Source organism: Amblyomma mixtum, chromosome 5 (genome assembly GCF_055824585.1).
Source record: "Amblyomma mixtum isolate Tamu chromosome 5, ASM5582458v1, whole genome shotgun sequence".
In the NCBI taxonomy this organism is placed as follows: Eukaryota; Metazoa; Arthropoda; class Arachnida; order Ixodida; family Ixodidae; genus Amblyomma; species Amblyomma mixtum.
The window spans coordinates 89,658,242-89,671,785 of NC_143016.1; the positions used below are offsets into that span (position 1 = coordinate 89,658,242).

Genomic DNA, 13,544 nt, shown 5'->3' on the forward strand with positions numbered 1-13,544 from the left:
TCATCAGTGAAAAGGCATCATAGAGACGCACAGTTCATTGTAGAGAAGAGACCTGCAAATCAGCAACAATGTGCTCTCGGATGAACTGGGCAGAATACTTTCTCATGAATTCATCTGTTTTTACAGCCATGCATGCAGTTTCTGTGAGTTTGTACAAAATTGGTGGCTATCCCATCAGAACTGCGCACTATGAGAACATAAATAACTCATTGTAGAAGCATGATTCTGCCATAGTTCTGTAATTTGTATCATTTGAAAAGTAATAAACTATGTGCGATTTCAAGGGAGAAGGTAAACAAGAAGGCACTAAGATTTTAGAAAACACAATGCTCGTACAATTACAATATTAATTTCTGGAAAGACTTCTACAATATCTACAGCTGCTTTATAAATGCCAAACTACGCACCAAGTTCGCAAGCTGCCTCATTAACAGTGCTTTTTGAAGACGGGACAGAAAACGTCAACATGTATGTACCAACTAGTCAGTACTATCCCTCTTCTTGCAGGCATACCTACACCAACTGAACAATAAACGAGCACGAAAGAATATGACACACCTGGATTAAAGATGACATAGTCAACCATGGATCCCAAAACGGCATCCGTATGCAATGAGTCGCTGAGAGCACGTATGTCCATGGTAAGCCTGCGCACACAAATGCAGCGCACATGTCAAAGGTGCAGCATTTAACCGACCAGAGTATGTACAGTCCCATTCACACTTGGGGGAAACTAGAAGCACGTGATGACCACGCTTTGCAAAGCGCTGCTGCCGACAAGCGAACATAACGGGCCGCACAAGGTGCATGTGCGGATAAAGTAGCCAGCCGGGCTTATTGCACACGCACGTTTGCCGTCGGTTTTCGCTGCGTGTCGGCAGTAGCGTTTCGTAATGCCCGGCAGTCACATGCTGCCAGCTTCCCTCTAAGTGTGAAGGGGGCTTTACATGCTAAAGGTGCACGAAATAGTCATTAACGCAATGTAAAGGCTAACTATGGCTTAACTAATTTGATTTTCATGGGCAAGCATCCAGCCTACAACAACTTGGCACCACAGGCACATTTCCACAAGCCTGCGGTGTCAAACAGTGAACTGCTTCATTTCAATCAGTTCTATAAGTGAAAAGTACATGCCTAGGCACGACATCGTAAAAATTATCTCAAACCAGAGAGAATTTCAGGAAAGAAATCACATCCCTCTCAACACACCTCACAGTATTACCTGAACATAAGCCATTACTTGTCTTTCAAAAATATCACATATAAAATTGATAAATCGGCTTATACTTGCTGGCCCAGCATAAACTGCAATGGTTATGATCAGTTGGCTACCTCCTTGGAAAGAATGGCCCCAGTATCTGCAACTGGCCATTAGTTTAACATGAACTGCACAACATTCTTACCATCCTTTGGTCAATGAGCAAAGTACTGGTTACAATGTAGTTAAACTTAGTTAGTCCCTACTATAGCCACTGCATGGCAAAAGGTGTCAATATGCCTAACAGCAATGGCATTTCTGGAGCCATGGAAGCGGGCAAAACACAAAAGGAGCTTCTGTGCTGTGGTTAATCCCCACCCCAGAAGTCGAAATTATTCCTGAGACCTCCACACACCTCTTCCTCTCTTTTTTCTTTCACTCCCACCTTCCTCCCTTCCCTTACAGCACCATTCAGGTGTCCACCTAGATATGTGAGACAGATACTGTGCCATTTCCTTTTCTCAAAAACCAATTTACCAATTTATTTAAATGTGGGGGATGACCTCAGCTTGACTAGGCCAGTAAAGCTATCACTTTAAAAGTACTATATAATGCGTACCCTAAACTTTCATGTAATTGTTATTAGAACATTTGGAGGGAACACAAGCATTTCAAAGCAATTATTTTATTCATTTAGTGACACTAAATAATGAAGCCCGTCACAATTCATTTCATATTTGTGCAGTTCAAAAAACTTTTTCTTTACCCAAGGCATTCAAATGAACAACAAATCCATGTTTTGTCCAGAATGACCGAACTCATGATGGCAAGCATAATAAAATCAAGCTGCATGCCATGATTAGGCTGGCTGCACATGATTACACAATTGAGGCCCTTCTTTTCACTGCTCTAATGTTTCCTTCACTTTGCACTCTATTATTGATGGACCACTCCAAATACTACTTCATGCCATTAAATATGTTGTTTTATCACACTCTGACTGCTGTAATTTATTAAAACAGTTTACAAGGCATAGCCAATGAGTGCGCTCATCTAAAAACTGGCATCACTCAAAGAGAAAAAAAGAATGACTACTTTAAGTCACCTTCAGAATTGGGCATTAGATTTATTTTTTGCCTTAACAAAGGTCAGTTTTGGTGACATCTATATATTTGACACCAGTGAAAGGTGGTCTACCCATACATTCACCTTATATTGGGGTTTGTCATACTGTTAAGGACAGGCTGCACAAATATCATAAACATAATCTCGTACCAACTATCCCAATTCCAAGTTGTAGTCAACCCCAACCCACAAGATGTAGCCCACTTCACAAGAGTGTGTGGAAAGCTGAACCTGTGCCTTCCTGGGAAGCCACACGCTACCGGCTTCACAGCACAAACTTTCCAGCACATTGGCAGAGCTGGTTCAGCACATTTGGGTATGCTCACAACTATTTCAAGTTGCCTGGACTAGTAACAAATTAATTGTACAAGCTCAGAACACTCAGTTAAGTTCAGAGAGATACCAGGCTACCCAGGCTTGTTACCGAACAATGAACCGGGCCTGGGCTGTTGAGGGTAGAGCGCCATTTCCCAACATCTTCGCAAGAACTAAACACATAAAGTTTACGGACATGCAAGGCTATGGCTTTGGATACAGCAAAAAGTCGCAGAGTTTTCCACTGTCAGTTCACAACCAAGAATGCTTTATCTATATTTCTGCATTCCATTTCCTGGGTACTGCTTTAGAACCAACGTTAGCTTAAATTATAACAAGTATTGTATCTAATAACTTTGTCCAAAACGAACGAAATCTGAAGAACATGAGATGCAGTAGTCAAGCATTTCGAAGATCAAAGTATCAAATGCAGCACTCACTTAGCCAGCTGCTTCCAGCTTTCCCGTTCTTGTCTGTACTTGTCAGCTGTGGACAACATCAGGGATTCACAGACGGCGCTGAACATCTGCTCCATGCCGCCAGTGGTCCCCGTGTGAACAAACTGTGCCTTCACTGAACCATCTGCAATGATCAGGAATGCATTAATGCTCTTCAGCCATCCGAAGCAATGAATGTGGCACAACACGAAATTATATGCACTCTTGTTGTTTGGCTTTATACACACTCAACTTCTCTCTTTCACAAGCATAACTAATGCCAATGCAAACCACAAACATTTCCTCATCCCTACATCTTTAATGACTGGTTTTGTAATGGTTACGAGCTTTCCGCTGGCTTGATGCACAGCTTCTCTGGGTTGAAATGTTTGGGACAACGAGTTTTCCACCCTACTTAGTGCAGACTGAAAATATGTTGGCCAAGCTGCGCTTGCACCACTAAGATCAAATCAGCATCAAAACCATAATGAACATGACTTGGCCAGCTGCCAAGTCACTTTGCACTGTGAGGACACTTCTGGGATAAAAGACTTGGGTGTTTGTAGAACCTGTATGTACCATCAAAACAAAAGTCTCCAAGACACCTAAAAGGCAGTCTGGGAACGTGGATTCCATGTGTACCAACCACCAACTGATTTTATCACCACGCATGACAATAAGCAAGCCTGTCTTCCATTACCACAAGTGTGGTGTCCACCCATCAGTGCATAAAAGGCCTATGAGCTTTGATTGCTGCCAACGCATCCCAGAAACTTTTTTGGTGGTATGCGGCATTTAACATCCCAAAACTGCCTGCAGGTTTTCACACTATACTGCTAACAAACAAGTCACACATGGGAGCCCACGTGGCAGCAAGTGTACCTGGAGTAGGGTGCAAGGGAAACAGCTGGAAGAGGTGGGCAGTTTGATGAAGCTCTTGCTCCAAGGAGTGTAAGCACGCCATGTAAATACGCAGGGACTTGCCCAGCTCCACAATGTCAGGCTGCGACAGGGCCTCCATCCTGAAGCACCGCAGGTGAGAAAAAGAAAATAATCAGAGTCGCTAAAAAGCACCGAGAAAGGAACTCGAAAGCCCAGAGCATTTTCCCTCAAAACTGGGACTACGGCATGAATGTAATGTGCTGGTACAAACTCGTGCAGTGTCCTTGTATCCAGTTTCATTAGTGCTGCCAGCTGCCAGTAATGTATCGACCAGCCCACGTCATTATCTTGTTGCTAGTAATAAGCCTAGTCTTACAATCTAACAACACAGTTCTCCTGTTAAGCTCATCACAGATCACACATATGATCTAAGGTCATGACTCACCTATCAAATGGTTAACACGATAAGAGTCCGAGAACAATTCATCACATTCTGTTCCAACTGTAAGGCCGCGCTTCATTAATGCCACCATCTTTCTTAACTTTAGCTTGAGGCCACTGCGCGCCTCCGGTCTACGCGAAGATTTCTCGGTACAGCCACGGGCTCCGAACCTGCGCGTCTCCCGCAAACATCTACAAAAATGCGGAAGCATATTGTCAAAGTAGCAGCGTCGCCACGACTGCTAGCATTGTTGACTGCGGGTGTCCACCGGGGCACCAAGAAAGCATGCCAGAGGATTCCTGTACCATTCCGTGGAAACCTGCGAACCTTTTAAGAGTTCCGCGAAGGGACCTTTTGTTTGCTGGCATCATTGCCAGCACCGAAGCATCGCGGGGCTCGTTTCCTGCCTCTGCCACTAGACACTCCCAAGATAATTCAGCAAGTGACTCGCCCCGTCGTTCCCCTAGAACTCGTCATCCTTGAAGAAGCGGCACGCAGGTGCGGCGGCAAGAGTGGAAAGGGGAGAGAGAGTGTGGAGAGGGCGAGGAGTCCTGCGTGGAAAGGGTCTCCTGAATGTTTTCTTTATGTGTTTCTTTTTTTAAAAAAAACTAGGCCCTGGGCTCAAGGTTGTGCCCAACCTTCCAGGGCTGTGGTTACTGTATATTAAAATTTAATTGGTTAACGAAGTCTATGGCGGGCCTTGAAAAACAACCGCCCTAACTTCTTTATGTGTGAAGCATATAAATATACAAGCAACAGCACTGGACAGCAGTCTGGGGAAGGATTCCGTGCTTGGCATATGCTTCTACAAGCACCTAGGCTTGAACCGGAACCCTCCGGTTGATAAGAAAGGTAAGGTAGAGAGCTTTCTCTGTGAGAATGTCCCATTTAGTTGCAGTTCGATTTTGACTTTGTTTCTGTAATTCAGTTTGCCTCTGTACATACATGTAAATATAATCTTTCCTTTGACCTTCTACATCTGGCCATCTTGCTTATTGATCGCCGAATGATCAACGATTGGAAGGGTCTGAGCCCTTCCGAAGAACTCAACGGACCATCAAGAAATTACTCCAACATTACACTGTGGGTCTCTTTAAAAGCACTGCTGCAAGATGCTGAACAATTGCTCCCACCATGGGAATGGTTCTAGTTGCGCGATTGTCTGCATGCCTTCAAACAGCAGCTCAAATGGCGAAAACCTGCTCTGCAGACAAAGTAAGTCTGCAGTGATGCTCCAACCACATTCAGGACTGCTGCACCGAATTCCTCCAACACGAAAAAGTAGTCTTCTGCTAAAGCTTTCCTCGCTACCTAAACAAGAAACTAATCAAAACATGAAATTATCAGCTGAAGAATTTTGATGCCTGTGGCTTGTTTGATGTAGCGAAATATTAAAATGCTTATTTTGTTTACTGTTGTTATTGGTCAACAGAGTAATAAAAAGCATGCTGCAGACCACGGCCCATTGTTACCAAATGCTGTTTTTTTAAGTTGTATAATACTATGGTGTACAAACAATGTAGACGTAAAATACTGCCATCAAAACGTTAGCAGCACAGTCATGTCACAGCATCTTTGCAGGGAAGACTTCCACTTCTTTACCAAGACTTTCATGCTACCGGCTTTGATGCATCATTACTAGTACATGCTAGCAGTGTTTTTATTCTTCAGCTACTCCTTCACGCAAGAGCTGGGTGCCCCATACCCTGCGAACGTAGTTAGGCTTTGTAAGCCAACTATTTCAAATACTACACAATCATTTTCCTTGTTTTATTTGTGCATTTTCTTCCCCTCAATGTGTTACCAACCTGCGTATACTGCACTTGAGTTAAATTCAGTGAAAGATGTAGCGTACGCAGGTGCAAATTATATATGTTCACTTCACTTTAGTACACAGTGGCCAGATCTATTCAAAGCAATGACAGATCTTTCGGGCAATAGACGATGGGACAGCTGCATGGCATTGTACAGTAAGTACAAGAAGACAGCTGAGCAGCAAGTGACATAGAGACAGAGAACAGGGAAGAAGAAGCCCACCCGCGGAAAACGTCCACGAAGTGCGCCTTCATGCAGTGTGCCATCTGGCAGCAGCGACACTGTAGAGCACACATGCGGCTCCTGTGGAGTAGACCGTCCTTGGGCGTCCCGACCAGGCGCATTAGCAGGCTGTGCTCTGTCAGTGAGTTGGACAGATCTTGAACGAGCTGGAGACCCCACCAGGTCAACCACAGGAAGGTGGAGAAGAGGAGGAAGTGGGGAGGGCAGAAATGAGATAAGGAGAATTAAAAAAGGGAAGACCGTGTTGCCTTACCAAAAGCAGCATGAAGGGATGAGCCACAGACTGCCTCAGACGGTAATTATCTACAGAGATACTTTTATTTTCTACGGAGTTAACTAGGGAAATCCCGAGAAACACGGCATTAGCAACAGCACATCAGAGCAAACAGGAAAGTGCATGAAGCCTGTTCATTTCTAAAATGAAGCAGAGGCACGAATTCAAGGCTGCAGAGGAAACAAAGAAAGACAAAGACTAGCTCCTTCCTTCCATGTATAATAAACAAACATAAATCACATTTCTGGTTTGGTTTGGTTTATTGGGGTTTAATGTCCCAAAGCAACTCAGGCTATGAAGGACGCCGTAGTGAAGGCCTCCGGAAATTTCGACCACCTGGGGTTCTTTAACGTGCACTGACATCGCACAGTACACGGGCCTCTAGAATTTCGCCTACATCGAAATTCGGCCGCCGCAGCTGGGATCGAACCCGCGTCTTTCGGGCCAGCAGCCGAGCACCATAACCACTGAGCCACCACAGCGGGGCAGAAATCACATTTCTCAACTCATGACCTCTAAACAGTATGAGTCTGTATTCTGTAGACCATGACATAGCCGTGTTAAACAAAGTTAAGTGGAAGAAATTCGTGTGGTTACAATACAACCACAAACACTATGGCTATAAACAACAGATGAAGCTACCCCACCTTTTACCAGTAAATCTTGGCATTAAGGGAGGATGTGGGCTCCAGCCAGAACTTTAGAACCGCAGCACCGATTTTGATGAAATGCTTAGGGACGAAGCACCCTTGTAACACACTGTATCTTGGGTTTTAAAATATTTGTTGGCATCAAAATCCGCTAGTGAGTGTGTCAGTTTAGAAAAACTATCATTTTAAAAACACATGTACTTTGCTCACTTTTTTGGCAGAGGTGACCCCACCAGGGAAGCACGCCATACAGGATAACATGAAGAGAATGTTGTTTTTATGACCACTTCTCTAAAAATCACGTCACTTAAAATAAACTGTTTGTTTTTTGTTTTTTTCTACAAAAACCTAACAAGTGAGTATGATAGGTATCTTATCTTGTTCCCCACAAAACTCTGATTCAGAAAGCCCTTTAAAGATAAATTTTGACTTAAGCATAAAAATGAGTTTTCCTAAATTTGCAGTTTGGGACAGAAATGTGAGTTCAGAAAAACGACATCAAAAGTTCGAATACCTGCAGTTTTGTTTGCCAGGCTTTCATATTCAAATAAAAACCCTTGCTGCATAAGTAAGACTTTCTTCGTTGATGTGATGCTCTTCACTGGCAACTGCTTTCAAACTTTGTTTCCAATTTTTTGCTTTTGAACTATGCAGTGACTTTGTTCGTGCACAAAATCTCATGGAAATAAGCTAAACAAAGCTAAACAGTGCAGGTAGCAATAAAACAAAGGTCTGATGAAGGATAAAGGCTATAAATTCATCTTCAAAGGTGCATTTCCACTCATCATTGACATATTTTTGTTTCACCTACAAATTACGTTGCAAGGCCAGGCCTGTAGTTTGTTTGTTTTTTTGCGTTTTTAATCCGCTTCTGCTGCAGCCTTCACAAAATGCCTGAATAGGTCAGAAAGGTCAAGAACAAACTGAAACTTGCCTGTTTACCACTGCACGACATGTTCGAACGACATTTTTTGGTACTGCTAACAATACCTCATGCACCACATTCAGCAGTAAACACTTCGTTTTCTTCATTTCTACAGTGCAGATCATGACCAAATTCATAAGGCATGTTCCTTAATAGTTGATGAAATTTGTATAACCAAAATTCAGAAATTAGTTCTTTAGATCAAAAGAAAATCTTTTTACCCCACATCGCCGTTTAAATTTTTAAAAATATCTCCGAGACTTCATGACATTATAAAGGCAAACCTTACAGCCCGCGACAGAATTAGCATTACATATCTGACAATGGCTCTTCTCAGATTTTATACAGCAGATACATGGCAAGGGTGCATTTAGCAATGAGCAGTAACAAAACAAGCTGCAGACCATTTTTGCCCCAACTATCAGTACACTGTTAGCGTTAGTCTGCACTAACCATGAACAAGTGCAAAGAGTTCCCCACTTCAATTCAACATTTTAATGTTGGGATTAACTCTCTCTCTCTCTTTTTTTTTTTTTGCACGCTAACTATTCTATGCAGCACAATGTGATGTGCTTGAAGAAAGTGAGTACGAAGTACAAACAGATGATGTCATTGATGGCTGCTCTTATGTGAAAACTTTTTTCTACATAACTGATCCCAGAAGGGAGCTTTTACCTTGAGCAGAGACTTTGTAGAAATAGTAGAGACGTCCCGGAAAAGGGCAGGGATCAGTCGATGGTATTCCTGGTTGGCTCCGCCAGAAGGCACCACAACAACGTGGTCCCTGGAAGACTTGGCCAGGAAGCAGCGATGGCAAGACACAGGCGCTATGGGCAGCTCCTGGTTCATGGCTCCCTGCACAGTACACCCAGGGCACGTCAGAGCAGAACTGTAGACAATTAAGAGGCATCACTCCAAACCTATTAAGGTGGTTCAAGTTTATGGTCCTTCTTAGATCTGCTGACTCTCCAAATTTGCAGCCTCCTTCAAATTTAAATCATTGAGAGTTGATTGTACTCAAAACATGATACCAAGACGTCTTGCAGAGTATTGGCATTTAAAGCAGTTTTTCTATTTTCCATCTGGCAAGATAGAGCCATTCATTTTCATTCAGCTTGTTTGTGGGCATATTGATGTGCTCTTGTCGACAAAAGTTCAGTTAAGTGTTCAGCACTCAGTTTAGCATCAGTTCAGTTCAGTTAAGCTCTCTCGACATCGCCTTTTTGTGTGGCCACCACCATGGAACGCCACCAACTAACCGAACATGCCAACCTGGTGAGTAAATCACATTTAGAAACAAGGTGTAAGGTAACTGACCACGCCAAATTTTGCAAACAAGGCAAAATAACAGGTGGCATGCGTCGTTTCTGGTGCCTGAAAGCTATAGGAATGCATCAAAATGTAGTAAATTACAAAATGTTTTCTTCCACAAGAAACGTCGCAACTATAATATTATGAGATAACTGCTTCTTGAGCTGACATAACAAAAAGGAGTACACGACGCCTGCCTACAGTAAAAGTGCAAAGACCTCAAACCAAAGTGAGCTCTACTACTTTGAGACAGTGAGGAAAGGTACAAAACAAATCAGGAAGTACAATGTTATCTTGAGGTTTGCACATCCCTGGAGTGTCCTATTTGTTTTTCATGCATAATGACTGATGGTTCAGTGATTATACTCTGATTACAATGTTGACTAACCTTGCTGGGTTGCCAATGGTGTGCTCCTCTGTAGCTCAAGTTCGACACATTTCGGATGGTCTGTTCAATTACTCACTGTATGTGAACTGATAAAATTCGGAGTCAGCCTTTCTTTGACAAAAACAATGCTGTGTTTTTTACCTAAATGTTTTTCTATCCAAGCCAGTAGTTAATTTTATCGCGGCCTTTACAAAAAAAAAAAAACAGTATAGAGGCATCATGCAGTTTCTATCGACGCATATGCCTGGCTCTTCAAGTTGAGCACTAAATGTTGCAAAAGCATGTCAACAGCATCATACCAATCATGCACAGGAATCCTGCAAGGTCAATTAATTAAATAACTATAGTAGTATATAAGCAATAACCGTTTTGGACTCATGATCCGCTAGTGACTGCTAGTATGTGTCACTAATGATTTCATTCATCTACGTTCCTCCACCATAAGGTATTCTGAACTTAAGCAAGACAGCAAAGGCGCTGCCCGTCTCGCGCTCAACTGCCAAAGGCGTCCGAACGAAACCGCTTAACGAGTCGCATCCCCCAGCAATAAAAACACACGCTGCCGAGCGCAAGGACATCTACGCTGACAAAGACAACAATAGATCAATCACTTACTTTGTTATCAGAGCCATTGCGAGAGGAAAGCATTTTTCACGAAGATGGGTTGGGAGGGGGGCAGTCTGTTTTGGACGATAAGCAGCAACGCCGCCTTTTCATTCATGAATCGGGCTCCGTGGCAGTCCGAAAATTCTTTGGAGCCATCCTTCGAACCCGCTGGCCGCGCCGCTTGGTTTTTCGAAAGCCTTCCAGCGCACAACAGGCGACGAAAATCAGCAGAAGCCAGCCCTACCACTGCACTTGAACCAGTCCGTCGTCGGTCGGCGCGGGAAGCCTAAATAGACATGTAAAAGCATCTTTCGGCGCCATCTTCGCGTCAAGGACAATATTAGTGCTTGCGCAACATCACTCACACGAGCACTCGACAAACCAAGCTTTTGCAAGGCTGCAACCGTTGCGACGAACAGCCTTTGGTTTCGTTACATCGTCGCAGTAACGGGAGCGGCGGCGAGCATCATAAACAGTAGCACGCGGTTGCCAGCACTGCCCAGAGCTACTCCTGGGCAGCCGCACATGCTCCATACAAAAACTAAAACAAAAACTGAGCGCTACCAAATAATAGAAAAAAAAAACGTTTGTGTTAGCACTCCCGCCTGCATTGCGGTGCTTATGTAACAGAACTTTTTAACGTAGTGAACGCCCAACATTGCTTTAACACCACAATAAAAGTTGCCTTACTGGAGATCATCAGTTCTGTGGGTGAACTGAGCGTGACCAGACAGGATGTTTCACCTAACTTGAACGAAAGTATTTTTATTTTCTTAAGGAGAAGTATATTTATGAGGATACAACTGTACAGCATTACGATTATGAGTGATAGGTCAAATGGCACACTTCAAAACATTTTTTTCGACAACTCCATACGATGAATAACTAGAATTTTAACACGCCGAAAGTATTAAATTATGAAAGCAAAGAGATTCAGCCATCACGTGGGCAAAAGAACTAACAGCGATAGCTGCAAAGCCCGCACTTTCTACCCGGATAGATCGCGTGCATCGCAGGAGATGGGGTACATGTAGTTAGCGTTCTTGTGATTCTAGAATTTGCAAACTTAGTGAAATAAAATAACTACGCGCTGCCCTTTCTCAGTGTCCTACGCAATTTACACTCATTAGCGTGCCTGTTACTCACGCATATTTATTATTTTTACGAATGCGCTTACTTTCACTGCTGCGAAACTGAAAGCTGGCTTCACTGCCGAGTGAGTTATGTGAAGGCAAAGCCTACAGTTAAAGCCACTTGTAGCTTGGTCTACAAGCAAATCGGTGAGCTAGGCCCTTTTACACTGCGCGAATAACTGAGGCTGTCTATAGAAGAAAAAAAAGATTGAATTTACAGCACCGGAAGCTGTTCACCCAAAAAATGGCATGCCCGCCGAGGTTTAAACAAATAAAAAAAAAATGTGGATTAATATCACGATCAGTTCATGTGTTTTAAAGGATGCGTGAGCGCATATCTACATAGCTCTATCACTTTTGAAAAACAGTTAACGTATTTGATAAGGCAGCACGTCAAACGAGGAGGATGGGAAGGAGGAGGATAGGGGGGGCAGAAGTGTTAGGGAAGAGTCGCCACATCCCTAGTCCACCGCTCTAGGTACGCGGCGCTACCGATGGCCCTCTCCTCTGGCAGCGCTTTTCGCAGCAGCTGGATCGTTGTACATTTCTCTGTTCTCGCCATACTCTCCCTGCCGCCGCGGTGGCTCAGCGGTTATGGTGCTCGGCTGCTGACCCAAAAGACGCGGGTTCGATCCCGGCCGCGGTGGCTAGAATTTCTTTGGAGGAGAAATTCTAGAGGTCCGTGTACTGTGCGATGTCAGTGCACGTTAAATAACCCCAGGTGGTCGAAATTTCCGGAGCCCTCCACTACGGCGTCTCTCATAGCCTTAGTCGCTTTGGGACGTTAAACCCCATAAACCAAACCAAACCATACTCTCCCTACTCCTTCCACGGTAACCACCACCCGGTTATGCATTCCTACGGTCTAGCAATAGCCTACTCCTGCCACTGCAACCCTCCGCCTTCAAGGGTAACGGCCGGCCCTCCGTGTGGTTCCCATGGCAACGCGCCTACCGGTTACGCCGACGACTACGGTGTACTACGATGACGGCGCGAAACGCGGGAACGGGCGCTTAACAGCTGTCGCTGTAAAACTAGCACCCTTGCAGGCCGCCTTTTCTGTTCATGTACTATGGGGAGCATCTACTAGGCAAACTGTAGGATGGGCATAACGGTACACATGCAAAGCATTTTACAACCGTCTTGCCTTGCTATTTGTCGCCTACCATAAACTGCGCGAGAACGTGGCCTGAAATGCTGTGACCGCGCCCACTCCCTCCCTCGTTCTCGACTCACGAGCCCCCTTCCTCAAGCACCACACGCACTGCTCGCTAGCTGAGGCTCATCGCTTTCGCCTTCCTTCTCACCCAAGTTCCACTTTCTGTTCATTGAGGGCAACCTACACCGCACGTCGGACATGTAACAGGAAAGTTATGGTGCCTAGCCACAAGGAAAGTGGCAAGAGTGGAGTACTACAGCAATGTTACCCCAGTGGTGGAATTATTGCAGAAAAGATCCCCACCAAGTGACGCGTCCGGAGGTCAATTAACACGGGATACCAGCGCTTGTGCAAGCCCCTTTACCACAATGGAGTACATACACCCAGTGCCAGCACTGGGTCATATACCATGGCCAAGCAGACACCCTCCAGACATACCATTAGAAAGCTGTGTCAGGCTGTCTCAAGTCAATGGGTTTATCAGCACTAGTGGCAACCAACTTCGAAATTCACCAGCTGCACAGCTCCATTCACATATTGTCGGCACTTTCAACCCTGCTCGTGCTTCCATGCAGTCAAGGCGCAGTTTCGAGTAGTCTATGATCACATGGACCAATGCCACCTTCAAGGTAAGCACTCTA

General features: G+C 44.4%; 1 protein-coding gene across 2 annotated transcripts in view; it reads right to left on the minus strand.

Moving 5' to 3' along the window:
- The window catches only part of LOC149342963 (uncharacterized), a 162,038-nt gene extending 149,100 nt beyond the window's left edge, over nucleotides 1-12,938 (minus strand). For both annotated transcript variants that reach the window (XM_089545517.1, XM_089545518.1), the window contains exons 1-6: nucleotides 10,621-12,938; nucleotides 8,982-9,161; nucleotides 6,437-6,603; nucleotides 3,958-4,097; nucleotides 3,079-3,220; nucleotides 559-647 (exon numbers count right to left, since the gene is read on the minus strand). In XM_089545517.1, the coding sequence (XP_089401643.1) occupies nucleotides 559-647; nucleotides 3,079-3,220; nucleotides 3,958-4,097; nucleotides 6,437-6,603; nucleotides 8,982-9,161; nucleotides 10,621-10,653 (751 nt within the window). In that variant the 5' untranslated portion in view covers nucleotides 10,654-12,938. The remainder of the gene's footprint in view (nucleotides 1-558; nucleotides 648-3,078; nucleotides 3,221-3,957; nucleotides 4,098-6,436; nucleotides 6,604-8,981; nucleotides 9,162-10,620) is intronic.
- Nucleotides 12,939-13,544: the final 606 nt, after the last annotated feature.